Below are 27810 nucleotides of genomic sequence, written 5' to 3'. Positions count from 1 at the left end.
ATTACCCAACAGACTTTTTGATACGGCCACTATTTCTTAATCAATCCATCCTTTAGTAGGTACTTCAGATATTCCAGGCATTGTATTAGGTGTTATCATTAGGAAATGACGGAGCTTAGTGTCTAATTGGGAATTCCCTCAAGCAAACAGATGACACCTTATAGCGTAATACGGCTTTCACAGGCATATTCAGGAGGCTTAGAGAACACAGAAGAGAGGGCATCTTGGGTGTTAGGAAGGTCAGGTTTTTCAAAGGAGATAATTCCTCAGTTGTTACCCAAGGGACAAATAGGTATTAGTGGGGTGGGGGTGAGAATGGGGGGCTTATCAAATAAAAGCAACAGCAAGTTCTACAGGAGGCAAAAAGGAGCAAGACAATGGTTCATGAAACTGGCAATAATTCAGTATGTAGAATACAGTACAGACGGGGGAATAGCCAGATAAAGTTACAAAGGTTAAACCACGAAGTGCCTCCAATGCTAGTCTGACGAGTCACCGACCATTTTTAAACAGAAGACAAATGTGATCAGATTTGAGCATCCTTAAATTTCCTCCGGTTATTGAGTGAAGAGCAGATTGAAGGGGGCAAGACTAGAGTCTGGGAAACTGACCATGACAGACACTGTTAACGTAACCTCATGACAGGAGACAAGGGCTGGACTGAGCATAAGCGAGATGGCGAAAGGTGGGCAGATTTGGGAGGTATTAAGGAGGAGGAAGTACCGTGTTTCCCCAAAAATAAGACCTAGCCGGACAATCAACTCTAATGCGTCTTTTGGAGCAAAAATTAATATAAGACCCGGTCTTATATTATATTATGTTATATTATATAAGACTTGGTCTTATATTGTAGTAAAATAATACCGGGTCTAATTTTTGCTCCAAAAGACGCATTAGAGTCCTGCTAGGTCTTAGTTTTGGGGAAACATGGTAGGAACCTTGGGGACTAACTGGACATGGGGGTCAGTGAAAGGAAAGGGTCAAGAACAACATCCAGATGTCTGGCTTGGGTGCTTAGTTAGATACAGGTAATGTTCACAGACACAGGAAACACTGCAAAAGCAGCATTGTTCACTGGCACTTCAGAAGAAAACTTTCTGAAGAGATAGTAAGGGCACTGTGTCAAGTATCTAGAAGCTACGGTACAGTTTATCTTTACAGCCTGGAAATACAGGAAATAAATCACTAAGTCACCATCAATAATATATCAGAGCAAATAAGCCAAGTCACCTAAGAACTACAGAATGGCTCCCAGTAAGATATTAACATACATGAGAGAAAAATCACGAAGGCCAAGTTGGTGTGCTCCGTCCAAGCACCACAGAGGTGCTGTATGAGCAGAGTCACTGGCACACAGTAGGCATGCAACACTAAGAAGATTACTGAGTATGACGCAGCAGATGCCTGGCACAGTGTGGTGGTGCCAGATGAACACCTAGTGTGGAGATGGACACGACAGGCTACCTGAGCCTGATGCCTTTATACACCTGAATCATGTAACTCCAATTCTGCACACACATGGCTTCCTCCATGGTCACCAGGCACCCTTCGGATTAAAACGTGGCTTCCCATGTTGCTTGCTCCAGGCAGAGAAGGTGCAGCAAACAAGGACGCCCGAGGCCAGGGCCTCCGGCAAGTCTACGTCTCACTGTAAATTAATAAGCTGGCACTTAATAGCACGCTTCAGCCTCATGAGCCGATTTTCTGTGAGTCTAGTTCTACGGGAGGGAGCCATTCTCTGAGTGAGGTCAAGTCAGGATTCAGGGTCCCTCAGGCTAAAGACCAGACTCGGTGACAGCAAAGTCACTTAGGCACTGCCTGCCACCTGGAGCACGTGGGAGACAGCCTACTGGCACTTCCCCAGGCGCCTCTCCTCTCCAAACTCTTAGCAATTCACTTCAGATTACTCTAGTTGAGAGGTCTTACTTTCCTCTGCTTCTCGGGATCTTCCTGGGCTATTTTTTCATACCAGGCCTCAAACATGCCATCCTGACACTCATCCATCCATTCTGAATTCTGCTTGGCATCAGCAAGCTCATCTTCTTCACTCCACTGGCTGAAAGAAGGACATAAAAGTGAGAAGAGCATGCCTCACCCTACAATCCAGGAAAGTGATGGTTAGCAGACTCTGTGTCCTGTGGGTCTAAGATATGGGGCACTTTTAAACTTCTGAGGGGAAGAGGTCAATTTGGTTTTCAAAGTCCCAGGATTTGCCAGATGTTTGATAAATATATACCAATAAAAAGGGAAATGCCCTTTCTAGTGCAGAGTATAAATGGGGGTGGATCTAAAACTTAAAAGGTTGTAACTACAGGGCACATTCTGCTTAACAACCATTTGTGAGGAACCTACTATGTGCCAGGCACTGGAGCCAAACAAAGTGATTAAAAAAAACAAAAGTCTGACTTGGGTCATGCGCAGCACACCCTAGTGGTATCAGCATGGGAAGGAAATCAGGAGACCCTGGGGCTTCAACTCTCTCACTAGCTGTTGTAAGGCCTTGACAGCCAGCACTCAGCCCTGGTCCTCAGTTTCCTCATTTCAAATAGAGTTTCATGGGCTCTGTAGACACAAAATTATACATTTCCTTAACTTCAGTTTATAGCTTGTTTCAGCAATCAGAATTTTAAATACAAAAGGTTTTGCTCAACAGCAAATGCAAAACAAATTACCAGCCAACAAATACACATTTGTTCGTTCATGCGTCCCAACAAACTGACTGTATGCGTGCGCATACTTAGCTCTGGGCTCCGTAACAGGAGGGATTGGGAGGGAAGTGTGTGGTCCCACCCCAAGGACGCTATCACACAGGTGCAGGCGAAGCTGGAAACAAGGAGCAGACTGCGAACTGACGAGCCAGTGTGCTGATGCCTCCCGACCCCGTGCTGTATCCCCTCTGTCAGTCAAGAGCGCCCTCGACAATCTGCCAGGACGGCAATGGCTGAGGTTTGGTAAACAAGGAGATGGCTTTAATTTTATCTCCTTTCCCCAGAATATCTCTTCTGAGTGAAAACTCTTCCAATGCGGACTCATTCATTTATTTCTTCCTAATTCTCTCCTCTTGCTCTTCTTCTCCCATTCTCTTCTGATTTCTTTTCTACCCACATGAACGGTTAATGGGTAAGTGGACTTGAGCAGTATGGAGTTATTAAAGGTGGAAAGAAAAAAATCTTCACGTGATTTTTTCCCCCTCATACCTTAAGTCCTTATAAAGTGCAACAGGACTAGTGGCTAAAATCACACATACATATAATAAAAAAATGTAGAAAAGGATTCCCCAACTCACCAAGCTATACTAGAGTCTCCAAAAATGCAGAGGCTCCTCACCCTCCAAGCTTACAATACACCCCCACCAACTCACATACACTACCCTGCACCGGGCACTGGTCCAAGCATTGAGAAATGGAATTCAATTATTCTTCACAACAGTAGGTACCACTGTTATCTCCAGTTCTAAAGATGAGGAAACTGAGGCCCGAGAAGTTAAGTACCTTGCCCAAGGTCATCCAGCTAGTAGGTGGCAAAGCCAGGATGCCATGCAGAGAGCCCAGCTCTGGAGGCTGTGCTCTGAGCCCCGTGGCTGTCATCCCGGGGTTTCCTAATCCACTTTGGGAACTGCAGAGGGAGGACTGTGTCCTTACCTGATCACACTGTCGTGCACACTTATGTTTTCTTGTGACATTCTCATGAGGAGGTCCGGTAACTGAATGTCCACAAAGAAGGCGAGATCACTGGGCTCCCAGCCCATGTCCAGAACATGAAGCAGGGCTGTCTGAACACAGGACAAGGCAGGCAGCAAGGACCTAAAGAGGCCACGAAGGTGACAGTTATCTGAGCTGCCCGTCACCAAGGGAGACAACAGACGCGATGCAAGTCAGAGACCTGGTTTGACTGGAAGTGGAAAGCACAGGGCACTCCCGATTGCTGGTCTGGGTTCCTTATAACCAACCTCCTCTTGAGTTTCTCATACTCCATACAAACCCTCTTCAAAGGGCAGCTTAAACAGAAGAGTTCTGAAAGCAGAGAGTGAGGTTTCCACCCTGCCAGGATTACCATTGGGGACATCTGATAGTAAAGGACTGAGTAGTGAAAATTACCTCTCAAAAAATAGCAAGAGTAGGGCCGGCCCCAAATTAGCTCAGATTACGCAACTTAGATATAAAGAATCATTTGATTTAAGGTTTATACCTGAACCACTTACTATGGAGGAGAACTGGGTGGCTTTATAACTTGTTGTTTTTTTAATTAAAGTTTATTGGGGTGACAATTGTTAGTATATAACTTGTTTTAAAACTGAACATAATACACCAGAAACTGAAAATAACAGGTTACAAATTCTTAGATAAACCGAGACCCATCCCCTTTAAAAAACTGTACATGCCATATAGAAAAAAGGCTGGGAGAAAATACACTGATAAGTTTACATTAGCAATTAGCTCTAGATGGTAAGATTAGGGGTTATTTTTATTTTACTTTTGGTACTTATGTATATTTTCAACATTGAATGTCTTTTAAAATCAGAAAAGACAAAAATAATTTTTTCTCTAGAAATTATAGTTATCCAGTACCTGTCGTTTATGCTACTAAATCCTTTAATTGCTTTGACCAAAAAGAGAACAAATCGATAGTAAGTGTCTCGAATTTCTTTGTGTAGATCTGCACCGCAGCCCTCCAAGTGTCCAAAATAACTGGAAACAGAGGAAATCACCAATCACTTAATCATCAGAACATCATTTACTTAATTGTCTTATTCCTTACGTGAAAAAGAGCCAAGAAGAAACAAGCTAAGTGGCGCAGAAACTTAAGTAAATGCAAATACAGTGACTTTAGAAAGTAACAAACAAAACAGCAAGTGAGTGTCTGCCTGGGTCAAGAGGGCCGCCCACAGGAATATGGAAACACAATGACTTATCTTCCTTTGTTCATATGAAAAGCACCCTTCCCACCGCGACCTGAGTGCCAGACACGTGGTATTCTTCACAAGATACCTCATTTAATCCTCTCCAGAGTCATGCCCACCCCTCTGCTTCCCTTCATTGATGACTTTCGCACCAAGCTCATTGTCTTTTCTACCTGATCTGGGTCACCTTGGAGACGTCAACATCCATGGGAAGGATGCCCCAGTCCCTCTGGGCCTGGATTCTCTGCTGTCTACACCTCCATCCCCTCAGCCATCTGACAGTCACTTCCTTGACCTTGTCATTACAGTAGTGGCATTACCTCTGAACTCCTGACTTCAGAGCACCTACTCTGACCCCGACCTCTCTTCCTGCTCACCTACGCTGGGATTCCCACAACACCCTCCTCACTCCCATGATGCTGCCTCATGTTCACAACCTACTACCACGCTTTCGCTTCGCTCCATATTCGGCTTAGATTCCATGGTTTATCGCCATAATCACAGCCCAGCCATCACCAGCTCCCATGCTGCTCTCTCCCTCCAGGCACTCGCCTGAGAAATCTTACACCAAATCAAAACAGCTAAGTGTTGCTAGAGGAAACACCACACAACCAAGCTGACTAGTATCACTTTAAATTCACAGCATAATTCTCAAATAAGCACTCAAAATTGTCAGGCAATCAGATTGGCTTCTTCAAGCATTATTACTACTTCAAACCTTTCTGCTTCTCCTTAAACTGCCCTCACCTCATCCTAAACCTTCATTTTTAGCTGATGACTATCCTCTTATTTTTTAAAAATAGAAGTGACCACACAGGAATCCCCCCATCTTTGTACCACCAGACCTACCAGCCCTGTTGCATCTCTGTCCACGCCATCACAGGTACGGTCTCCCTGGCTCTGTCCACGGCCAGCTTCTCTACTTCAGCAGCTGCCACTGCACTCATCCCTCTCTTCCCACATGAAGTTGTCCTTATTACGACTCATTGCCACCAGCAGACAACACACTCACATGCCTCCTGCAAACCCTCCATGGATCCCCCATCCCCTCCAATTACCACACTCTTCTTCTGCTCCCCTTTAAGGACAAATTTCTTGAATAATGTTTGTAGGCTCTCTCTCCATTGTGTCACACCCCATTCTCTTCTCAACCCAGTCCAACTGGGCTTTCGGCCCCATGGCTCCAGTAAGACTGTTACCAAATTCAGAGCGTTCTTCTCTTGCACAGCCTCTCACACCAGCATTTGACACAGGTGGCCAGTCCTATCTTTTGAGATACAGTTTTTTCTTGGGTTCTGACACCACCGTTCCCTAGCTTTCCTTCTCAATGGCTACTCCTCCATCTCCTTTACTCAGATGTGAAAGAAGTCATTCAAACTTAACATGGCCAATCAAAACTTTTGCTTTTCACACCAATCTGTTTCTTCCATACTCTTCTCCTCCATAAAATGCACCACCATTCATGCAACTGCTGAGGCCAAAATCCTAGGAGTTTCTTTCCCCACAATTCCTCTCAGTCACCCTCTACAACAAATCCATCAGTAAGTCCTGACAATTCTACCTCTAAAATAAATCGTGACTCTCCTCCTTTCCTCTCCATCTCCAGTACTATTCCCTGGCCCAAATCACCACCATCTCTGGCCTGGACTACTGCAACAATCTCTTAATCACTTTTCTTACTTCCGCTCCTTTCCACATAGTAGCCAGAAGTATCTTTATGAATATCAATCACAGTGTGTTCCTCCTGAGCTTAGAATTCTCTAGGGGTTTCCTATAAACAACTCAGTAAAAACATGTAAATACTATACATTACATGCTACCAAGCCTTCCGTTATGGGCCCTGCCTAACTCTCTGAACTCGTCCTCTCATTTCCCCCTCTCACTGACACACTGGTGTTCTTTCTGTTCCTTGGGCTTAATCGCCCAGCCGAGGGCCTTTGTGCTGGTTCTTCTGCCTGTGGCGCTCTTCCCCCAGCTGCCATCTCAGCTGCTCAGTCATCTCTTAGTTTACCTGTCATGTCCTCCTCCTGACCACCCAAACTAGATCACTCTGTATGAAATCACCACTTAGCAATATCACTATCTGAGACTGAGACATACATATATATTTTAATTGTCTGTCCTCAATATTATACATGCTCCACTCAAGAGTCTGTGTGCCTGTCTACTGCTGTCTACGTCACACCTAGAGCAGTGCCTGGCACAGTCAGCGCTCATTAAATATTTATGGAGTGCAGGGTAGACCAATCTTGAGAGGCACTTAGACTAATGTCGTTACTGTAAATGAGCATTAACATTAGCTCACAGCTTCTAGGAGCCAAATGATGAGTATGGTACACGGTCTGGTAGAATAAAGCCGATAGACTCACCAGGAAGAATCAACATGTTCCTGGTATTTACTTATTAAAAGCATAGAACAGAGCCCATTTTTCCGTAGGGGAAGAGAATGAATTGACTAAAAATGTAAATTCGCTTCCTACATGGAAATGACAGAATTGTTCATTAAAGAAGACAAGAGGGATTTTTTTCCAAAGACCCCTGCCTGTTTTCCTGGCAGACGTGTAGTTTATACTTACTTGGTAAACTCTTTCTGGCAGGTCAGAAGTTCCAACAGGAAAACTATGTAAGGCGGATGGAAGCAGTGAGGCTGACCAAGGGATTCTGCGCAATACTGAATTATCCTCAGAACTTCCAGGACGCTCTGAGCCTGGGCTTTCCTCAAGGAAAGAACCTTTATAACACTGGAGACAGAACTCAAGTCAGGAACACTCAGAAAACTCTTGAGCTGGAGCAGAAAGAAAACATACCCCCACCCAAGTTCTGATGCCATATTAATACAAAGGAAGTACTATTGTGAGCGATCAGAAATATCACTCAGGCAGGGTATCAGTGTTTGCTGCGTTTAGGCGTTACACAACAGCATTACAGATCAGTTCATACCAACTGTCCAGAAGCCCAACAACCCATATGAAAAAATTAGTTAATTAAAAAGGAACTTTGATATCTTTACTTCCCCAGAGAGACAAACCTTAATTCTCAGGACAGGAAATCAACACATGTAATACGTCCAGAGATGCAGGCCCATTTACAAATAATTTTGACAGAAAATATCAAATTCTAAATTTCTCCCAGGGTTAAAATAAGACAAATTTATAAGTGGCAGCTACCAAAAGAAATGTTTTTCTTTTTTTTTTTTTAAATCCTAACAGTACATTGAGACATAATTTATATACAGTACTATGTACAAATTTTAAGTGAAAGAACACTTCTTTAAAAGAAAAAAAATTTTTTCTGAGCATTCTAAAACAAATCTTGATCTGTCCTTCAAATATTATTTGCTCACTTTTAACAGGAACTTTAAGCGTTTGACTAGACTGGGTACCTATGGCTTTAGAAGAAAGAAAGTGCTGGGCAGGTCATGCCCGGCTCACCTCTCGTGGGAGAGTGACTGATCTTTAATGAAGTCCATGACGTCCCTCAGCACGGGGTATTGCTCTTTCACTGTGGGCACCGGTCTGGCCTCCTCCATTGATCGGAAGGAAAGCAGCCGGAGTCGCCCTCGGGTGAAGGGAGGCCGCCGGGTGGGAGTGGAAGGTGACGAGGGTTCTTCAACTGTGGCAGAGGACACTTCTGTGACAGGAGGGCCACTACTGGATGGCAGCTTTGGCTGGACATCCAAGCCAGGACCCCTGTCTGCTGCAGCAGGGGGAGCTGCTTCAGTGGGAGACGCCGAGGCTTGGAAATGCTCCTCCACCACAGAGCTTGTCCTATGGCGCTTGTCAAGTGGCTGCAGGTGATTGGTTTCATCTGTAGTCACCAACTTGTCACAGCTTTCTTTTGCACTTGTACCCATGGGCAAAAATTTTAGTAATAGAAGACTCTTCTGAATACATTCTTTCGCTAAATGCAAAAAGAAAGATCATGGAAAAAAATCAAAATTAAACTTATTGCCTAGTTTTAGAGAGAAAATTATCTATTTAAACTCTGTAATTTAAGACAAAAAAATACCTCCCTTAATACAGTGATATACGTATCCACTGACAGAACAGAATCAAATTTATCTCATTATACAAACCAAAATCTTCCCAGCAGTATCAGCACATTTAAACATTTTTTTATTGTGGATATTTTTAAACATACACACACACATATATATATATATATATATATATATATATAGAGAGAGAGAGAGAGAGAGAGAGAGAGAGAGAGAGAGAGAATAGTATAAGGAGCCTTCCATGTACCCCTCACCCGGCTTCAACAGTTATCAACCCAAGGCCAGTCTTGTTGTCTTGTTTCATCCCCATCCACTCCCCACGCCCAAGCAGACCCCAAGCATCACATTATTTCATCTGTAAGAACTTCAGTATATTTCTCTAAAATAAGTAAATAAATAAATAATAAAGGGAGTTTTAAAAACTAACAACCATGACCTCATAAAAAAAATGAACAGTAATTCCTTAATTTCATTGAATATTATTCAATGTGACACACTTTCAAAACATAGCAGGTTGTCGTTCTAAAAGCACCTGATGCCTCTTAAGAGAAGTAATTAGAAAGAAGTAAAAAAGAAAGTTTCCACATCCTTGGAAACTACAACTGAATGCCTGCATTACTTTCCTAAAGCCCACCCAGCTTCAACTAGACTCATGTATCCAGAAGACAGTCACTGGTTTCCTAGGAAATGGAAACGGTAGCGACAGCAGCGTCGGCACACTCACCCAGGCTCTCAGGGTTCGCCTCAGCAGCTTCTGATGCGAGTTTTTCTTCTGCCTCGTTCCCCAGGCTCATCAGGGACTTCTGTTTCATCTCTAACTGGGGGGAGGATTGGAGCCACATAGTTAGGCTGTCCAGACAGGGCAGCAAGGGCAGCTACAGCAAACTGCTTCAAAAGCACAGTAGCTGGGAGAACTTCCCAGCTACTGTCCAGCTGGTGAGGACACAGGACTAAGCTGCTCTTGTTAGTCCTACAAGTAAGCCAGGCTATGAAGATGTCTACAGGGGTATCTGCACAACTACTTTCTCTTCAGCTAGGCGTTACTTGGGAGGGGTTTGGACCCATGACCATGTTAATTTAAATATTCTGGAACACTGGGGCTGGAGGGGCCCTTACCTAAAGCTGACCTACTACAGATACAGAAGCCGAGGTCCTGAGAAGTGAAGGGTCTTGCAAGGGTCACACACCCGGTTTGCTGCAGAGGTTGGACCCAAATCTGATCTCTATTCTACCCTGAATGAGGGGACACCTCTAAGTGATGGTGAGACTGCGGGCAGACAGTGGTGGTCCTGGCACCAGTGCAGTCAGTGGTCAGAGTGTGGGCTGCATGCCACTGGCCGGCAGAAGGCCATGTGTGATGGGGAGAGGCCAGAGTCTCAGCAAGAAGGCTGGCATCCTGGCCAGCGTTAGCAGGCTGTCCTCTGCTCATCCAGAAGCATAATCCACAACGTGCCTTGGCAACTGCCAAATCCTTTTCATGTGAACTGTCTGTGGTAGCTGACTTTATCAGACACTCTTTTTCTTAAGCTGCTACTACTGCTTTGGTTTCTCTGCCAACACTTGATTCTCTTCCTACCATTCTGATGAGGATACCTTTTAGTTTCTTTTGAGAGATCCTGTTCATTTTGGTCTCCATCTATCTATCTATTTTTCCTATTCTGGTCAATGCTTTCACCACCCACCAAGTTACCCAAACCAGGAACATGGACCGGTCCTAAATCCCATCCTCTTGTTCACCACTCACATCAATCACCAAGTCTAATTATTTTATCTTCTAAGTAGCAGAGGCCATCCTCACTGTACTATCACAATTAGTCTCCTGATTTCAATCTCATTATCAATCCTTTACTAAGTTATATAACATTTTTTCCCCAATTACTATACAATATTTAAGATGATTATAAATATATAAAAAATAATACTGATGTGTAGGTATTCATCTACATGTGTAAGAAATAACAACAATTCTCCTGATTTTGGTGTTTGTCATTTCCATGTATCTGTATATTTTTCCTACATATTTATGTACGTAACATATAGATTTGGTTTGTGTTTAAATCTTATAGAAGAAACACTATACGTATGCATTCTTCTACAACTTGCTATTTTTCGCTCATTTCATGAGCACCAGTCATGCTGATACACGTAGCTCTCTTCCCTTATTTTCATTGTAATAACAGTATTACCATCTTACACTGTACTGCAGTATTACAAAACAATATAATGCACATTCGTTTTGTCCATTCTCCTACCAATGTGCATTTTGTTCTTCCAGTTCATTACGGTCACAAACGATGCTGTAGAACCACTTTACTAAAATGCAGAAAGGCCTTTCCTTGGAGAGAGGCCTCTTGCTGACTAAAACCGTCAGTGGTTGCCCAGTATCTAAAGCAACGCTTTCCCTCCCAGGCGAAGAGGTTCCACAGAGTGGCCTTTGGGGTTACTGAGCAGGGAAAGGGGCTCAACTGAACCCTGGTTACTCTGAACACTCTCAACACTCACCAAATTATGATTTCAAGAGTTGTAAATTATTTTATATCCATTCATGTCACTAAACTTTCAAGAACACAGTCTTAAAATTATATTCTTGAGAAGAGAGCTACTTACCTTAATTCCATGATATCATGGTGAGGAAATTCAAAATACATAAAAATCGCATGCAAAAAAAATAAATAAATAAATAAATAAAAAATCTTACCATCCATATTCGAATCCCATCAGCCAAGGAATACACCTGTGCAAACTCCTCACTCAGGGCTGTCTTGCCCCCACTATTTACTGGGGAAAGGAGAGACAAAGAGATTACACTCAGTTAACATAATTCACTATTACAACATTAAACACAAAGTAGCTTCTAAATCTCCTAACCCACAGTAAAAGTCCTTCCCCTAACACTCTCACATTGCGCGTGGTAATAGAGACTTGGGGAAAAAAACAATCAATTAAGCCACAAATGCCTTTCATGGCTTGTCTGTGTTACTGCAAACTAACTTTTTTCAAATGAACAACACCTGAAATGGATATACTATTGAAGTGAGTAAAATATGACAAGTAAAAATATAAAAGTAGGATGTAAAAAATATTAAAAGGAAAATAAAGAATATCAAAAGCGAGTAAAAGATAATTACTGACATGGAAAAAAGTTCATGGTATATGTTAAGTAAAAAAACTGGTTATAAAACAATATAAACAAAATTATCTTACTTTAAAAGATAATATAAAACATATAAAAACATGATGTGTATGTGTATATATATAATACACACACACACACACACACACAAATATACCTAGATAAAAGGCCAGGTAGATATACAGAAAAATGTTAATAGAGGTGTTCTCAAAGTGGTGAGAATTATAGTTGACAATTATTTTAAACTTTTCTGTATTTTGTAAGTTTCTACATAAATGGGTATTATTTTTATTTTTTATTAGTTTCAGGTGTACAAAACAATGTAATAGTTAGACATTTACACCCCTGGGTATTATTTTTATAATTTGAAAAATAACAAAAAAGTTGTAGTTTTATTTTTTTTAAAGAAAGACCTATGAGGCCTGCCCCTTCCCTTCATCTGAAAACCAAAGGATAACATATGTCTAGAAGGTGTGAAGCTCTCTGTTGCACCCAGGTGTGATGCAATGAGTATTTTCTGCACACCTAGAACGTGCTAGGCCCTATATCAAGCACTGGGAATACAATATTGACAAAAACAGACATGGTCCCTGCTCTCAAGCAACTTATAGGCTAGTTGAAAAACTCCTCCCATACATTGTTAACCCAAAAAGGTGACCAATTTTTAGGCAAAAATACACAAATTAGCTATACAGAGACCACTGTCAAAATAGCTCAATAGTGAAGAACCCACAAATAGCCCTGAAAGGCAGGGACAGAAAGACTGAGACCAAGTGTGCCTCCTGCAAGCAACAGTGGTATTTGCGAAATAGCCCACATTTAGTGAAATACTTCTAATTCTCAGATTTATTTGTGTGTTTCTCTACCAGACAGGTATGTAATATCTGAACATGATTTGAAAAGAAGTTGGGGAACTCTCCCTTGGCCAGAGACCTTCTGTTTCTCAGCTTTTAACCCACAAGGCTTTTATCCCTCACTGAAAGTTCCCACGGGTAACAAATCAGCTCTCTTACTACAATTTGATTATGAAACACGTACTGAAGTTATTTTCAAAACCCACCCCCCAGCAGAGCTACAGTCTTCCATATGACAGCTGTTTCCATAAAGCACTCATGCCTCGATGTAGCTTTATGTATTAGAGCAGCTTCTTATCCTATTAAGAACTGAGGGAGTAATCAAGACGTTTTAGAAATCAGGAAATAAACTTTGCAATGAGATCCAAAGGACTCAGCAATAAAGGTAGCAGTGATAATATCAATATTAATAACATCGGTACTAATCCTAATGATAATAATAATAATAATATAAGCAACAGTCAATTTCCCACTCTAATGAAAGGAAGCATTTGTTCCAGCTTGTTTCCTCTGCACCATGGAAAGAACACAAACTCTACCAAAGTGCTTGGGAAAACCCATACGTCATCGTTAAGTAGGGTTCGGAATGATTTTCTCCTGACCAATTACGACTAGAGAGAGACTCTCCCTCCTGTGGTCCTGTTAGGCTGCAGGCCACATACACAGTAAATTCGCAGAGATGGTGTCCCTGGGGGACACGAGGAGAAGAATGGTGGGGGGCAGGCTATCGACAAAGGAAGCCAAGCAGGCATGATGCTACAAAGAAGCTGCAAATCTAGAGAGTTAACACCTACATTTTCCTCCTCCGTTATTGGCACATTCAGTTACCTAATCAATTCAGGTTTTAATTTCCTAGAATGTTAGAGCTAATTGGAATTTCCTAGAATGTTAGAGCTAATCAAATCTAAACTTTCACAGAGAAGCATGCTAAGGTGCAGAAAAGCTGTCCGATTAACCTGAAGCTGCACAACTCCTAGTTTTGGAGTTGGGGCGACAGCCTAAGCTAAGGCTTCTTTCCATTAAGCTTCTTGGCAGCTTTCCATTAGAATTTTGGATAAGACAAATTATCTGCTAATTAGGCGACTTGTCATATATTCCAGTCTGCTAACTATAAATCGGTCATGAATCTTTTGACTGGCAAAGTAGGACTAACAAGATGAGGTCTACAGTTGTAGAAATATGATTATATTTCAAAATATTTTAAAATTTGCACTTAAGATAGGCTTTCTTAAAACTTAGCAATTGGCCTTCAGATGAAAAATATGCCCTGTAATATAAGTTACCATATTTTTGCAGCTTCTCATATAAGTCTGGAGTGCGATACACCAGAGCAGCAAAGGTGGCGTTCACAGCTTGATCAATAGTGGAACCAGCAACTATATCTGTCTTTGGGGCCTGTTTTCTACATGCCTGTATGAATCCTTTGAAAAGTTCTGAGTATGGCCCACAGAGGTTCTGGGCAGGGTCTGACTGTGCAAAATCAAGAAGAAAATGGTGGCAGGGATCATCAGGGACGTTCTTAACCTGGGAACAACAATAACAAAAATCACGTGTAAGACAGTCATTCAAAAAGCAACGTTTACTGAATACCTACTAGGCCAAAGCCGAAGCGTAATACATGGTGCATACTCTCAGGAAGATTAAATCTATTTTGGGGAGACCAGACAGAAATATGGATTTAAAAAAAAAGGTAAACATAAATAAAACATTAAAAGCATTAAAACTAGCACCACCATAAAGCAAAAGATTATGAAGTGCCAAATGCCTAGATGGGACACCCAGTGCTGAGAATTTACAGGAGAGAGTTCCTAGCAGGTTAAAGTACTTAAGAAAAGCCTCCTGGAGAACATGGGCTTTGGACTGGATGGTGAAGACTGGGCAGGTTTGGCCCTGAGGAACACAACCATTAGCAGAAGTTACGAGTCAGTGGGGAGACTGACCTGGCCTGAAGTCTCAGCTGGGGAGTGGTGGGAACTAGAGTCAGATAGGTAAGGTGAAAGGAGACTGTAGAGAGCCTTGACTGTCACACTGAGGAGTCTAGACTTCACCCTGTGGGCAATGGGGAGCCATTAATGGTGCTTGGCAGTGGAATGACAAGATAATGCAGTGATTAAAACAAAAAAAACTTGGTAGGTAGCAATGTAACAATGCAAGTGCAAGATGAGGGCCTGGAGAAAGACGGAGACAGAGGGAACGGAAAGAGAAGAACACCACAAGGAAGAATCCATAGGGCTTGCAGCTGACTGGATAGGAAAGGCGGGGATAAGGTGGGGCAAAGGTGAAGCTAGGCAACAGTGGCTCAGTGCCTAGGCAAACAATGACGATAACAGCAGAGAGCAGTTGCAGGGGGTGGGGCATCCTGGTTTTATACTTCTGAGTTAAAGGGAGTCCACACACTGAAATGGAAATGCCTAACAGGAAGATGGAGGACCATGACCAGAGCCTGGGAGAAGAGACAGGACTGGAAACTGACACTGAGGAATTATCCACACAGATGTTACAGTGGAAGAGAGAAGAGAAGGAAAAGTGTTGGTGGGTTGTGGGAAAGGGGAGAAAGCCTGAATTAAGCCTACTGTTTAGAGGAGAAATCAGAGAGGTCAATAAAGGATGCTGATGGAGTGGTTAGATGTAAGAGAAGACAGTGGACTATCATGGAGTCAAAAGAAGAGAGGGTCTGAAGGAACCAAATTTAACAGAGAGGTAAAGAAGAAGAGACGCTGAGGAAGTCCCTGGATTCAGCAATTAACTACTGAAAACTTGGAGGTGGGGTGAGGAGAGAAGAAGTAGAGCAGAGATAGAGGGAAGGAGAGATGAAAAAGAGAGAGCAGGCAAACTTGTTCAGTTTTTAAGTATCGTAAGCTTATACCATGTGCTACCATTTCACGGAGAACAAAAAGTACAGCATATATCATTTACTCTCAAGTTTGACTCAGGGCACCAGAAATAGATTCAACTTGTTTGTTTAATAACTCCACCAAAAGAGATCTACTGAGCAACGACTGTATTTCACTGAGTAGCCAGCCAATCAATATTTTTCAATGCCCATTACACACTGGCCCCCGTGGTACACAGAGGGGACACTAAATGAACGAGAGATAGTTTCTGCCTTTAAAGAGCTGACAGCTTAGTGGGGGTGTTTATAAAGTAACAAATGTTTATAAAGTAACAAATGTTTATAAAGTAACAAACATTAGTAAACACTTCCCATTCCAAATAGAAAGACGAGAGAAGAGTAAATACCTCCTTACTATCCTGGTGTGGATGAGTGGGCCAGCTTGCTTCTGATGCCAACTCTGGACTTATTTGGTGCCGGAAGACGGGTTTCCACAAGGGGGAGTTTAGGACTAATGCCATTTTTGCCTGAGGTACTGCCATGTTACCTCCTAACTCTGGAAAGAGAAGAAGGCTTATGAGAGAGAGCTCTATTTTTTTCCTTAATACACGGAGAGTCTTTGAACTAATGAAGAAAAGGTTTTAAAAACCTGGTCAATATCAAGACTTGGAGCGAATTCGCCCACCTTTACCAGAATGCACTTGTGAACTTCATGAAAACATACCCCAGATGAACCCAAACCATAAGGAAGTCCTGAAATACTGCCATTCTGTGGAACAGCTTCAGCTACAAGGAATCTCGGAAATGGCTAACCCGTATAGTGCGCTGAAAAGAGAATGTGACTCACCGCTAGGATATAACAGGAAACCCTTTAGGAACGTTTAACGGGGAAATGTCAACTTTCGTAAATTTAAATTTTGTAAAAAATAATAATTAAACACCCCCCATATTTATGTTTATGAATAGACGTAGAAAAAAGACTAGGTGGAAATAAATTAATATGTTAACAACAGTAACTCTGGGTGTTAGGATGAAGGATGGCTTTTCTACATTATGCAATTTTTCTATGATATTTTACTTTAAAATCAGAAAAACTCAAGATGATATTGAAATAAAATACACGAGAGTTTTACTCTGTAGTATAATTCTTGTTTCTTGGATGAATTTAGTGACAAAGTTGAAGAAATCATTTTAAGACAAAATTCACATTCATATATTTACATATTTACGTGAATACCCACATAGTTAAAGGATATACAATTAATATATTCTATATTTTTGCCTTCTTGTTGGAGTATACCAAAGATCACTTACGAAAAAAAAGGATGACAACGCTGCTGAAAACCAGCTCCCTCCCCAGTGTCAAGTGGACATTATCTTCTGGTTTAGTGTAAAGGAAACTGAAAGGTAATTCTAGCAATACCACTGCTCTGCCACTATGTGGAGACAGCCTAATGAGACAGAGTACCACCTTGCTCTTCAGTATGGCTGTCGCAAGGCGGGAAGGGACAGTCTGTGCACTTACGATGGACAGACTTGAGAGCCATGCACTGGGAAGCAAGGCGCCCCATCAGTCGGGAAACGAGGAGCTGTAAATCCAGCCCCCAAGACACGGCAACGTCAGGCAGGCCGTAGGCAGTGACGGTGAATTTGTAGCCCCACTCATTGTTACTGCTGTCAGAGTGAAAGAGAAATTGTAGCCGAGGACCAGCCTTGAAGGTCACTTTCTAGAAACAAACAAAAAAGTCATGTGGTCAAACAGATTCAAGAAGGCAGCATGCCAGTAATAAGCTTGTTCTTCATGATTCACAAACAATCTCAATTTAAAATTGGTCTATAGTCTCACCATTGTATCTTATCACCCCTACCAAAACTCCTGAAGGAGAAATATACAGCGGAGTGACTGAGACAGAAAATTTACAACTGCATCACACAAAGAAGCAAAGGTGGCAGGAAACGGATGGACAGTTTTCTAGACCGCAGATGCCCATCAGCCCATCTTCTCAGCCAGAGCTCACACTCGCCCACTCCTTTGCTCCCACGCAAGACCACTGACAGCAGAGGGAAGCTCACAGTCTGAAGCAGCACCGACCCTCCCAGCCCCAGAGATCCTGCAGACCTACGTGAGTGTGAAGTGGACTCGGCTTTCACCACCACGGTCTGGACCCTCCTGGACCCCTCAGACCCTTCTTGCTAAGGACTATGGACAATGTGATATAAACCAGGGGTTGGCAAACTTTTCCTACGAAGAACTAGACGGTAAATTATTCTACTTTCTGGGCCATACAGTCTCTGTTGCGACTACTCAAGTCTGCCATTGCAGTGCCAAGGCAGCTATAGATACACAAACAATAGGAATGGCTGTGTTCCAAAAAACCTTTATTTACAAAACAGGTGAGAGGTTGCAGTTTGCTGAACTCTGATATAAACCCTTCCTTTTACAAACTATAACGTAAATGCTTCCCTTCAAAGATCATACATCTATTACCACCTGAGGGCTGACCAAAGGAGAAGAACTGATGCAGAAGTAGGCATTTTATCTTTTTTCTGAGGCCACTCACCTTGGGCCATTTATCGGTGCCAACTTTTGTGTCATAGCGTGTTTTCCCACCTCTAGTGTCGGTAAATTCCAGATAATCATACCTGTGAAAGTACAGTCTCTATCACTTTCCTTCTCTCATTTTTGATCCATTATTTTTTGGGAAAGAAGAATGTGTGAGTCTTACCTTTTCTCAGTTTCACATCGTTCATCAAATTCCACTTCAAAATAGGTTGCCCCCGGGCTAACAAAGACAGACACCTCATGGCAATTATTTTCATAGTTGTGGGCAGACTCCTTAGTCCACGTATGTAACACCACTGGCCGTTCCTGTTGCCAAGTCTCGACATCCAGCTATGCAAACAAATGAGTCAAGAAAGAAAGGTCGCCATCACTTTACATCCAGCCACGCGCAGGAAACTGTGTTCCTATATCTGATGATGATCAGTGTAGGGACATCCGTGTTCCAAACGACATCCCTACACATATCATCCCACAGGCTAAAAACAGACCTGATATTCCCATCTACACCTACAGATCAACAGACACTTAGCAGTCAGCAGATAGACAGGTGGTTTTTTTCTGCACCCTCGTAACGCTGTGATTAGCTTTTACTTTCTAACTATGACAAAACTAGTTCTTACAAATCACTACTAGCATGAATTTCCAGTGGAAAAAACAGAGTTAGGAATATAAAGACCCTAAATTCCTGTTTGGGACCTTGGCAAATCTGAGCCCATCCATTCTTCTCCCTCCTTTTTTTTTCTTCAGTGTTTGCTTTTTTCCGCTTTAAAATAGGCTTTTTAATATATTCCCTTTCTATTTCCACAGAATTGTTGCAAGACTGAAACAAGATAGTGCAAAAAGTTTGTTCCCTGTGAGGTTAAGTGAGGGAGAACTCCTTTTAAATCCTCACCCTTCTAATCTGCCTTGCAACATACATTTTCTCTTCTAGACTTCAATCTGGTTATTCACTTACATGGTTCTTGTATCACCGCATGTGCTATAAAATGATGAAATGAATCTGTGCACAGCTGCCTCTGTGTCTCCTTTCTAATGCTGACCACGCCAAATCAACTCAGATTGGCATTTACCCATTGGCAAAACCATTGATAAAATACAGAGGGGCCCTTCTAGAAGCAATTCATCTGTGCAGATCTATACTGCTCATAGTGTGTGTCCCTAAGTATGGTCACACTGCTCCTAAGAGCGGATACACAGCAGGTCCCAGTGCCAGCTCGAGTTACCTTATTCAATCCGCCCTCAGGGTCACTGCACAGCTTCTTCAGCAGCTCCGTGAGCGTGCTGAACTCTCTCAAGAGTGTGCAGTGGGAAATGTCTAAAGTGCAGAAGTCCAGCAGAAAGATTACCTAACGGGAGAGGAACAAAGCACTTAGCGTCCACCTCAGACTCTGCCTGGGGTGCAGGTCACCAACCCCCTCCCGCCCTTTACAAATGGCTGCCACTTTGTCTTACCAGTTGACGAGCTGCCATTGAAAACACTGAATTACATAATTTTTCTACTATGGTTTTCCCACTATACTGTGCCAAAAGCGATTCCAAAATCACTCTCATGCTTGCCAGAAACTGTTCCACATCTACCAAAACATAAAGAAAATAATTAATATTTTATATGGTAGAAATATCACTTGCTTGGTCATCATCAAGAGCACAGCTGGGGAAAGAATCACACATCAGAAAGACCACGAGACCATGAGATGTCATATAAATGCTTTCCTCTGGGCATGGAAAGCTGCAAATCTCCGTAAAAGATTACTTTCAAAGTGACTGATTCATTATATTGTTTTGCCTTTGCTACTTCTCAATGAGGTGGAGATATCACTTTCATAAGTGAAGTTACATGGCTGACTGGCTCCGCTGCCAGTCTCTCCTTTCCGTTTGTTTACAATGGGCCCATCATTAGGTGCGCCACCCAGTGGGACAAGCTTTACGTGGCAAGGTTCAACAGTGTAAGCATTTTTATTGTAGCTGCCGAAACCCAGTTTCATGGAACTGAATTGTGCACACAGGATTTCTCAGAACCTGCTGAGTTACATATCATTTTCTGAAGTTTTACGGGACATGAATCTGAGTATTTTCAGCAATCAGCAAAGGTCACAGCCGTGCTCACATACCTTAGACTTTAAGACTTTCCTTTTTGATGACCTGATTAAAACAATGAAGACAGACTCTACTGAGGAGTGCGGTATGACTGTACTCAACCCTACAATAAAAGTACTCAGGCATATTACCGCATTCAAACAGGAAACTTTGGGCAAAGAGACAAACCTGATTTGTATCAAGAAAAGAAAGCCATATGCACACTTGATAAATGAGGTTCTAAAGAAATGAGTACATACAGAGTCAAAACCCAAACACCTGTTTTCATGGCTTTTGTTCAGAAACTCACATTTTTCAATAAGGTCAACGGCAAGGTCTTTGGCTCCAGAGTCCGAGCTCTTCAGCTGCAGGTAGCACCAGGAGAGCAGGCTGCCCTGGACGGACCAGAACAGGGAGAAGAGCACAGAGCCCACCTCCCCTTGGGCCCCACTCAGCATCAACAGCTCACACTACAGGGAGGAGACAAAGCGGAAGTGTTACCACAGGCCATTCACAGGACACAGCCAAGGGCACTTTTTAAGACAGCAGCTGTCACTGGCAAAAAAAATTCTAGGGAAGTGGGGAATGGTCACCAAGGAGCTTTCAACCAGAAGTGACTAAGAAAGGCAGTATTATGAAACCTCCTTTTGCCCTCAGCTTTTCAGAACCTTTACAAATGGTGTTTACTCCATTTACAAATGGTCTTCTGCCCTGCAGGAACCTTACCCCACCAATTACCTTTTCTCTTCGGCTCCTTCCCCTGTTCCTTCAGTCAAATCTCTCCCACTTTAAAAAACAATTCTTCATCCCTTGATGGCTTTCTAACCATCATCTCTATTCTCTGAAGTTTCTCTGAAGAGTCACCTGACCTCCAGGGATAACCTCTTGCACGTAAGAACCATATGTTCACATCGTAACTGCTACGTAATTGCAGTTACTGGAAACCCAACCATTCCTCCCAAGCAAAATGGATAAATAAACTGTGGCACATTCACACAGGGAATACTGTGCCCATGCACCAATATGGATGAATCGCAAAAACGCTGATGAGTGGGGACAAACCTGTCACAAAAGTGTCCCCTCAGTCATTTGCAGAAGCTGGCTGATTAGGAGCCAAGGCAGGCTGGGAACCCTTTATACTCTAAGGGTCCCGAGGACAAAGCTCCCTTCGTACTGTACATGAGGGCTAAAGGGGAGGGCAGCCACTGCTGTGTCACGTGCTCCTAAAAGCACAGGGAGCATCCATCAGTTACCTCGCGGGCAGCAACCGAGAGGAGAGTGCTCATGGCCGCCAGCACTTCGCCAATGTTCATGCTGTCCAGGTCACCTTTCTCAGGGAGAAGGAGAAGGCCGCCTGGATCCTTGTCACTGAAAGAACACAAATGAAGCACAACACCTTATTTCAGGAAGGGGACTTTCATGCTCCTTTTACCTTAAAAGGTTCCAAAAAAGAACCTAGCAAGATTTCAGTGTCAGTCCTATGGGATGTGAGGGAGGAGTTGGGGTCGGGAAAAAAGCCATGGTCCCAGCCAGGTCTGTGTCGCTGTCTGTCCACATGTCGTTATGTAAGCCCAGGCCCATAAATCCTCAAGTCCTTAGAAGAGATCCCGTGAAATAAATCTGGTGAATAAATCACCTTTACCATCAATAGGAAATACAACCTCATCTCATGACTGCTAACTTGACAACCAGGCTAATCATTCTCAGTGTCTTCGAATATTCCTCCTATGACAGCCCTGGCCTCCTTCGTCATCCTTGAATACATTTTATAGAGCCCTCTAAGTCTGGCATCCACACTAAGTGTAGAGTGACTTGCAGACAGTAGCTTGGGCTATTAGTTTACTTCCTCCCTCCCTCAAGAGTCTACCCCTCCAATAATGCAACCTCCAGGCCCATTAGCTTCTTTGGTAGTCAGAGCATGCAAAAATCTCTAAGTCATGCCCTCCCGGCACATTTCTTTTGCTAAACTACCATTCTGTGCTTCTGCAGATGGGTTTTAATGTAATGGGGTTTTAGACTTCAGTACAGGACCCCAAACTCCTCAAATTCAGTTTTTATCTTCAAAAATCACTTCAAAATTGAAGTGTTCGAAGAGATCCTTAATGGGTTCAACTCTAAATTGTCTTATAATGACAGGGACTTGCATGAAGCTCTTGACAAGATTGTTCCACCACTGTTTCAGACACTCCTGTGACTGGTGATCTCTCCCTCCAGAAACTTGGACGAGCAGAGGGAAGTATCTGGTTACTCCAAAGCACATGGAAAGAAGGGCTAGTTAAAGGAAATAACTTTGCAAAGATTTGAGATATTGGACAATTGAAAAGAATTAAAAACTTACCTAAAATAAGTGCATAGTGAGCGGAAAGTGAGCTGCAGAGACTGCTTATGCTCCTGCTCGGTGACGTTCTTCTGGAAAATAAGAAACTGCACATTCAGAAAACCTATTCCATGACATTCCAGCGACCTAGAGCAACATGAAATGCCACCGCCCACTGTTTCCAAGCATGAGGAAAGCTGGGATTGGCAGGCGATCTCACGGTGCCCAACTAAGACCTGGCCTAGTGATATGAGGGAGCAGAGCCCTCCGTCTCAACAGAAGATGGCAGGTTTACTTTTGTTCACTGCCAAATGTTTAAGAAGATGACCCCCAAAAGATGTATGACACTTTGTACACCTGAAACTAATAGTTAAAATTAATTTTTAAAAAGATGCTTAAACCGAAAAAAAAATGCTGTTATCTAGTTTTGTTGGTCAAACTCTTATTACTAATTCTATTAGTTGCTTCTCTACATAGGCAATAAAAAATAATCTATAACCATATCATGCATAAATAAATTGTTTTATTCTTTTCTATTGTTATATTGAAATTTTCTTTTCCCGGTTCTACAGCACTGGTTAGGACCTCTAATACAGTTGGAAAAACTGAAACTGATAAGATATTCAGAAAAAACAAAGACTAATAAATTTTATCCCAATAGACTTCAGGAATAGAATCCATACTTTTAACGTAAATAATTACCATCATGGTGAAGAGATGGTTCCGCCGGGTCTGTCGATCGGGAAAAAAGATGGCAGCTCCATTGAGAAGGGTATTCCTGACTTCTTGTTTTAATATTTCCATGGACACAGAGTCTCCATCCACCCTATCCACCACTGATAAAAATGAAAAATGGAATCAACTTTAATATAGTCCAACTATTCACTTACTCCGTGTGTGTGTGTATTATATACATCTGCATTAACTAGCCTATAAACTACTCTTCATTTTGTAGTTAATACTAGAGTGAAGGTATACTTCTGTAGAGACTAGGTAGTAGTGTAAGAAAATTAGTTTTGCTTATTTACATTTAACTAAAATAAAGACTTTAAGTACCAGTTTTAATTTCATTATTTCCCTGTGCTTTTGAGATATAATTTGGCAAAGACTTAAAAATAACCTCGGATGGTCACATGTGTTTTATTCTCAATTTATCATTACAATCTTTCCCCCTCAATCTATCAACCTCATCCCAGTGTCTTAGCTGAAGTAAAGCTTAAAGAGTGTGATAACAATGTCTCTCAATATAACACACTGTGTATCAGAAACCAGGAGGAAGGTGTTGATGAGGGAATAAATCCTGAACTCAAAATAATGACTCAAAAGAGGATCAAAGGAAACACTCCTTTTCCAAAGAAGCATGCCTTTCCTGGGCTTGCATGGTCACAGGGAACCCCTGTTCTCCACAGCAAGAGGCCCCGCGGGACACAGTGCAGGGTCACATGGAAGAAAAAGCCCAGTCCTTACCATCACATAAGTGTGTGTAGAGCTCCTTGGCGGCCTCCACCCCGCGCAGGCTCTGGCGCGGAGCCTTCTCATCCTCAGAGGCAGCGGGTGTGTCTCCCTGCAGCACCCAGAAGCAGCTTTGGAGGAGCTGCAGAAGCAGGGTTTGGGCACAGACGCATTCTTCCCTTGGGCTACAGAAAGACAAAGCACATCAGAGAGCAAACAGGCAAGTTGCTTTTACCCTCCAAAGCCAAACAGCTGCCTACAAAGGACTCTCCTCTAGGTGTCAGGCTCAGTGAAAAGAATGCCAAGAGAGGCAGAAAGGTGGAAGGGAAAGAACACTGTCCTGGGGAGGGTCTGACTGCCCACCGTGGGGCAAGGAAAGGTATTCCTGATCCTGTTCCTTCATCTGTAAAATGAGCATCTTGCTATAATACTTGACCCGCTCATCCCACAAGGTTGTAATGATAATCAAATGAGAAAATGTTTGTGAAAACATTGCCTAACAAAGTGGTTTATAGAAATGTGCAATTTCTATAAAATACTGCTTTGTTCATTTTTATTTCTAGATGTTCTTTTCTACAATAGCCAAATATTTCAAATCAGAACAATATAAACTAACAGGAAGTAAAAAAAACTTGAAGAAAACAATTATCCATTTAGAATAGCAAAACTCAATGTCTTCAGTTGTGTTTATATGATTATCACCTTAGAACAAATTCTGACCTACTTTTGCTTTAATTTACTGTAAAAATTCCAGAAGATCTGCAAATCAAGACCCGTGAAGTCCAGAAAAGATTTATATTTTAAGCCACTTTCCTTCTGCTGCACCTAAAAATGATAAAGACAACAAAAAATATAATAAAATAAATGCATTTAGAGAAATATCATAATGGCTCATTTACTTCTCATTGTAAACGGATGAGATGGCTCCATATGGGTAACATTCCCAAAGGACTGGTGCGTACTCTTAACTACTGACAGTGTGTGAACAACTATTTTTGGTGTGAAACTTTCTAAAATGTTTATGCACGCGCGCGTGCACACACACACACACACACACACATCCATGAAGGCTCCCTGACTTCATAAACACCACACCCGGAGCATAAGTGACTCTTTACTTGATGACCCGTGTCCAGGACCATAATGCAGTGTGTTGTGGTGTTTTTTTTTGTTTGTTTTTTTTTAAACTTTCATTTATTTAAGTGTGTTTTTCCAGGACCCATCAGCTCCAAGTTGTTTCAATCTAGTTGTGGAGGGTGCAGCTCACAGTGGCCCATGTGCCTGCCCGCATGCAGCTAAAAGGGCACCTTTGTTATAAATGCTCCTGCTATTCCTAAGCATCTCCCTTTCACATGCTATTTTCTGCTGTGATCGGAGAGCTTGAATAACAAAGACCAAACAAAATGTACCTAAGTTGAGTCACCAGCCTCTGAATGTGCCCTGAAGCAGAATAAAGGTCAAGGTTGAGGCCTCCACTGAATTCCTGAGATAAGCCATGTTCTCTGCAGTGATGGCCGCAAGAAGCTGCCTCTGAGTGAGTTGTCACTGTGTTTTTACTAGTGACTGCAGAAGTCAGTATCAAAAACCCAAATGATTTCAAATCCTGACATTACTTTGGTACTTTTAGTAAACGAGTAGAAGAATCCGCCTACACTTCAGGAATAATTCTTCTAGTCTTAGAGAAGACAGAAACCCCCCCACACACACACACTTGCTTTGATTCCCCAGTTTACCACTGGCAACCGCAGCTGGGGATCTATCTGTAAGCTCTGTCCGTAGGTCTGTTCCAGGAAACCTCACAGTGACGGCCATATGCCACTTAGTCTCACTGCCTGATGCCCTCAGTGCCCACCTCACTCCCCTGGCCTTCCCACACCACCACAGGAGCAACAATGCCTGCGGCACTCGCTCACACGGCATGGCATTGGCAGGGCCAGGTTTCACTGGCTGGTGTTCATTTCCCCGACCACTGTCATTTCTTTTCCCAAAGGCGCGAGGTCTAACGACCGAGGAAACACTACCAGGTCATGGGCGAGCTGCTGGATGAACTGCAGGGTCCTGAGGAGCAGCGTGGCCCCATAGACACGCTCCTCCGCATCCTTTCTGCAGTGAGCGTAGATGGCACTCTGTTCTGCTTCTGTCCTCGCAGGCCGGAGGTACCCACTGATGCTCAGGCCTTGTACTCCCAGGCGCTCGGCCGAGTCCTGACGGGTGCAGAGGAACTTCACCATCAAATACTGGAAAGGACAAGGGAGATGTAAGGAGCTCAGAAGCCCTGGATACTGACAAAAGTGCTACCTGGGAAGGTCTCCCTATGACTTTAATAATTTATGAGGTAACAGTGTGCCCAGCACTAGGGACACAAAATGTAGTCCAGCGTCTACAGCAAACAGAAAAAAGCTGAATACAAATGCTGAATGAAGTCAAGTTATGGAAAAGAGCACAATAAGAGGAATGATATCACTGCCCCTTTAAGGCAAAAATAGGTTAAGACAGGATGAATGAGAGGATTTTTGCTCTGTGGCACAGTCATTTTGAAACAGAAGTCAGATACCTGGTGAAAACAGCCAATGAATGCCCTAAGGAATCATTTCAAAGCCCCCCATTGATATATGCAACCCATGTGCTGGGAGCCCAAGACACAGCCTTATCTGCTCAGCTAAGGTCATTTTCAAAGCCGAGCTTCTGTGCAAACTATCTGCTTACGGTGAAAGCTCCTTTGTTGAGAATCTTACAGAATCCACTACTCAGCTGCATAAATATTTACTGAGTATCTACTACATATAAGATCAAAGATAGTTCTTATTTCTCTATTTGGGCTTCTTACTAAGATTTACACCAGAAGTTAAAAAAAATGAAGTAGCCAGATAATCACTGTTTCTTCCATAGCCACGGAAACACATCCCTCTTGCTCTTACGCCTGTGTCCTTGTCGTTCTGTCAGCCTGAGATGCCCTTTTCCACACATCTTAGCCTGGCTAACGATGGCGGCTTCATCAACTTTCAACACTGGGCATCACACCGCGTTCCTGGGAAGCCTTCCCTGGAGGACTCCAGGCCTGTACATCCCTTTATCACAGCCCATATCACAGTGTCTCATACAGCCGAGTCTCCCCCTAGACAGTGAACTCCTTGAGGGTCACCTCCAGGTCGACTCACCTCCAGGGTTCCCGTGCTAGCACAGGGCCGGTACACAGTAACACCCAATCAGCACCTACAGAGTAACAGGAGGGAGGCAAATCCGTGAAGCCCACGCCTCAGTAATGCTTACTCTGGCAACCCTACACTGCTGCAACTTGACATCTGCTTCATCCCACTCTTCTTCCAGCTCAAACCAGCCAACAGGGTCATCCTCTCCAAGGTCATCAGAGGAGCAACCAATCCTGTAAACACAAGAGAAATCACAAATATTTTCCGATTTCTAAACTTCTCAAGGGTCCAAATAAGGAGGCATCTGATTGGCATTTGACTTGTATACATATGGCCTGTCAGTTAACAATCAAGGATGGGGTGTGGCACTGGGTGCTCCTTTGAACACATGGGGTAGTTGGTGATAATCCCCTCCCCATTTCTCAGCCTCCTCATCTGTGACATGGGAACTATTGTTAGTCCCAAATATAGTCTGGGAACTAAAGACAAAGTCTGCTTCTCTAAATAACTGGCTTATCTGAAGAATGAGACATGAA

General features: G+C 42.8%; 1 protein-coding gene across 2 annotated transcripts in view; it reads right to left on the bottom strand.

The window, feature by feature from the left end:
- The window catches only part of ZZEF1 (zinc finger ZZ-type and EF-hand domain containing 1), a 101686-nt gene that overhangs the window by 35231 nt on the left and 38645 nt on the right, over nucleotides 1–27810 (bottom strand). Inside the window, exons 12-33 of one of the 2 annotated variants that reach the window (XM_019743825.2) lie at nucleotides 27396–27507; nucleotides 26147–26362; nucleotides 24850–24950; nucleotides 24141–24310; nucleotides 23376–23509; nucleotides 22695–22765; nucleotides 21610–21724; nucleotides 20667–20826; nucleotides 19733–19854; nucleotides 19504–19626; nucleotides 18444–18610; nucleotides 18279–18360; nucleotides 17243–17444; nucleotides 16125–16273; nucleotides 14168–14408; nucleotides 11596–11675; nucleotides 9622–9715; nucleotides 8332–8800; nucleotides 7477–7641; nucleotides 4569–4688; nucleotides 3642–3803; nucleotides 1927–2056 (exon numbers count right to left, since the gene is read on the bottom strand). In XM_019743825.2, the coding sequence (XP_019599384.2) occupies nucleotides 1927–2056; nucleotides 3642–3803; nucleotides 4569–4688; nucleotides 7477–7641; nucleotides 8332–8800; nucleotides 9622–9715; nucleotides 11596–11675; nucleotides 14168–14408; nucleotides 16125–16273; nucleotides 17243–17444; nucleotides 18279–18360; nucleotides 18444–18610; nucleotides 19504–19626; nucleotides 19733–19854; nucleotides 20667–20826; nucleotides 21610–21724; nucleotides 22695–22765; nucleotides 23376–23509; nucleotides 24141–24310; nucleotides 24850–24950; nucleotides 26147–26362; nucleotides 27396–27507 (3385 nt within the window). The remainder of the gene's footprint in view (nucleotides 1–1926; nucleotides 2057–3641; nucleotides 3804–4568; nucleotides 4689–7476; nucleotides 7642–8331; nucleotides 8801–9621; nucleotides 9716–11595; nucleotides 11676–14167; nucleotides 14409–16124; nucleotides 16274–17242; nucleotides 17445–18278; nucleotides 18361–18443; nucleotides 18611–19503; nucleotides 19627–19732; nucleotides 19855–20666; nucleotides 20827–21609; nucleotides 21725–22694; nucleotides 22766–23375; nucleotides 23510–24140; nucleotides 24311–24849; nucleotides 24951–26146; nucleotides 26363–27395; nucleotides 27508–27810) is intronic. The other variant, XM_074319540.1, reaches the window with a different exon arrangement.

This window comes from Rhinolophus sinicus, linkage group LG15, assembly GCF_036562045.2.
Source record: "Rhinolophus sinicus isolate RSC01 linkage group LG15, ASM3656204v1, whole genome shotgun sequence".
In the NCBI taxonomy this organism is placed as follows: domain Eukaryota; kingdom Metazoa; phylum Chordata; class Mammalia; order Chiroptera; family Rhinolophidae; genus Rhinolophus; species Rhinolophus sinicus.
The sequence above is the reverse complement of the archived record's forward strand: the minus strand, read 5'-3'. Positions and strand labels throughout refer to the sequence as shown.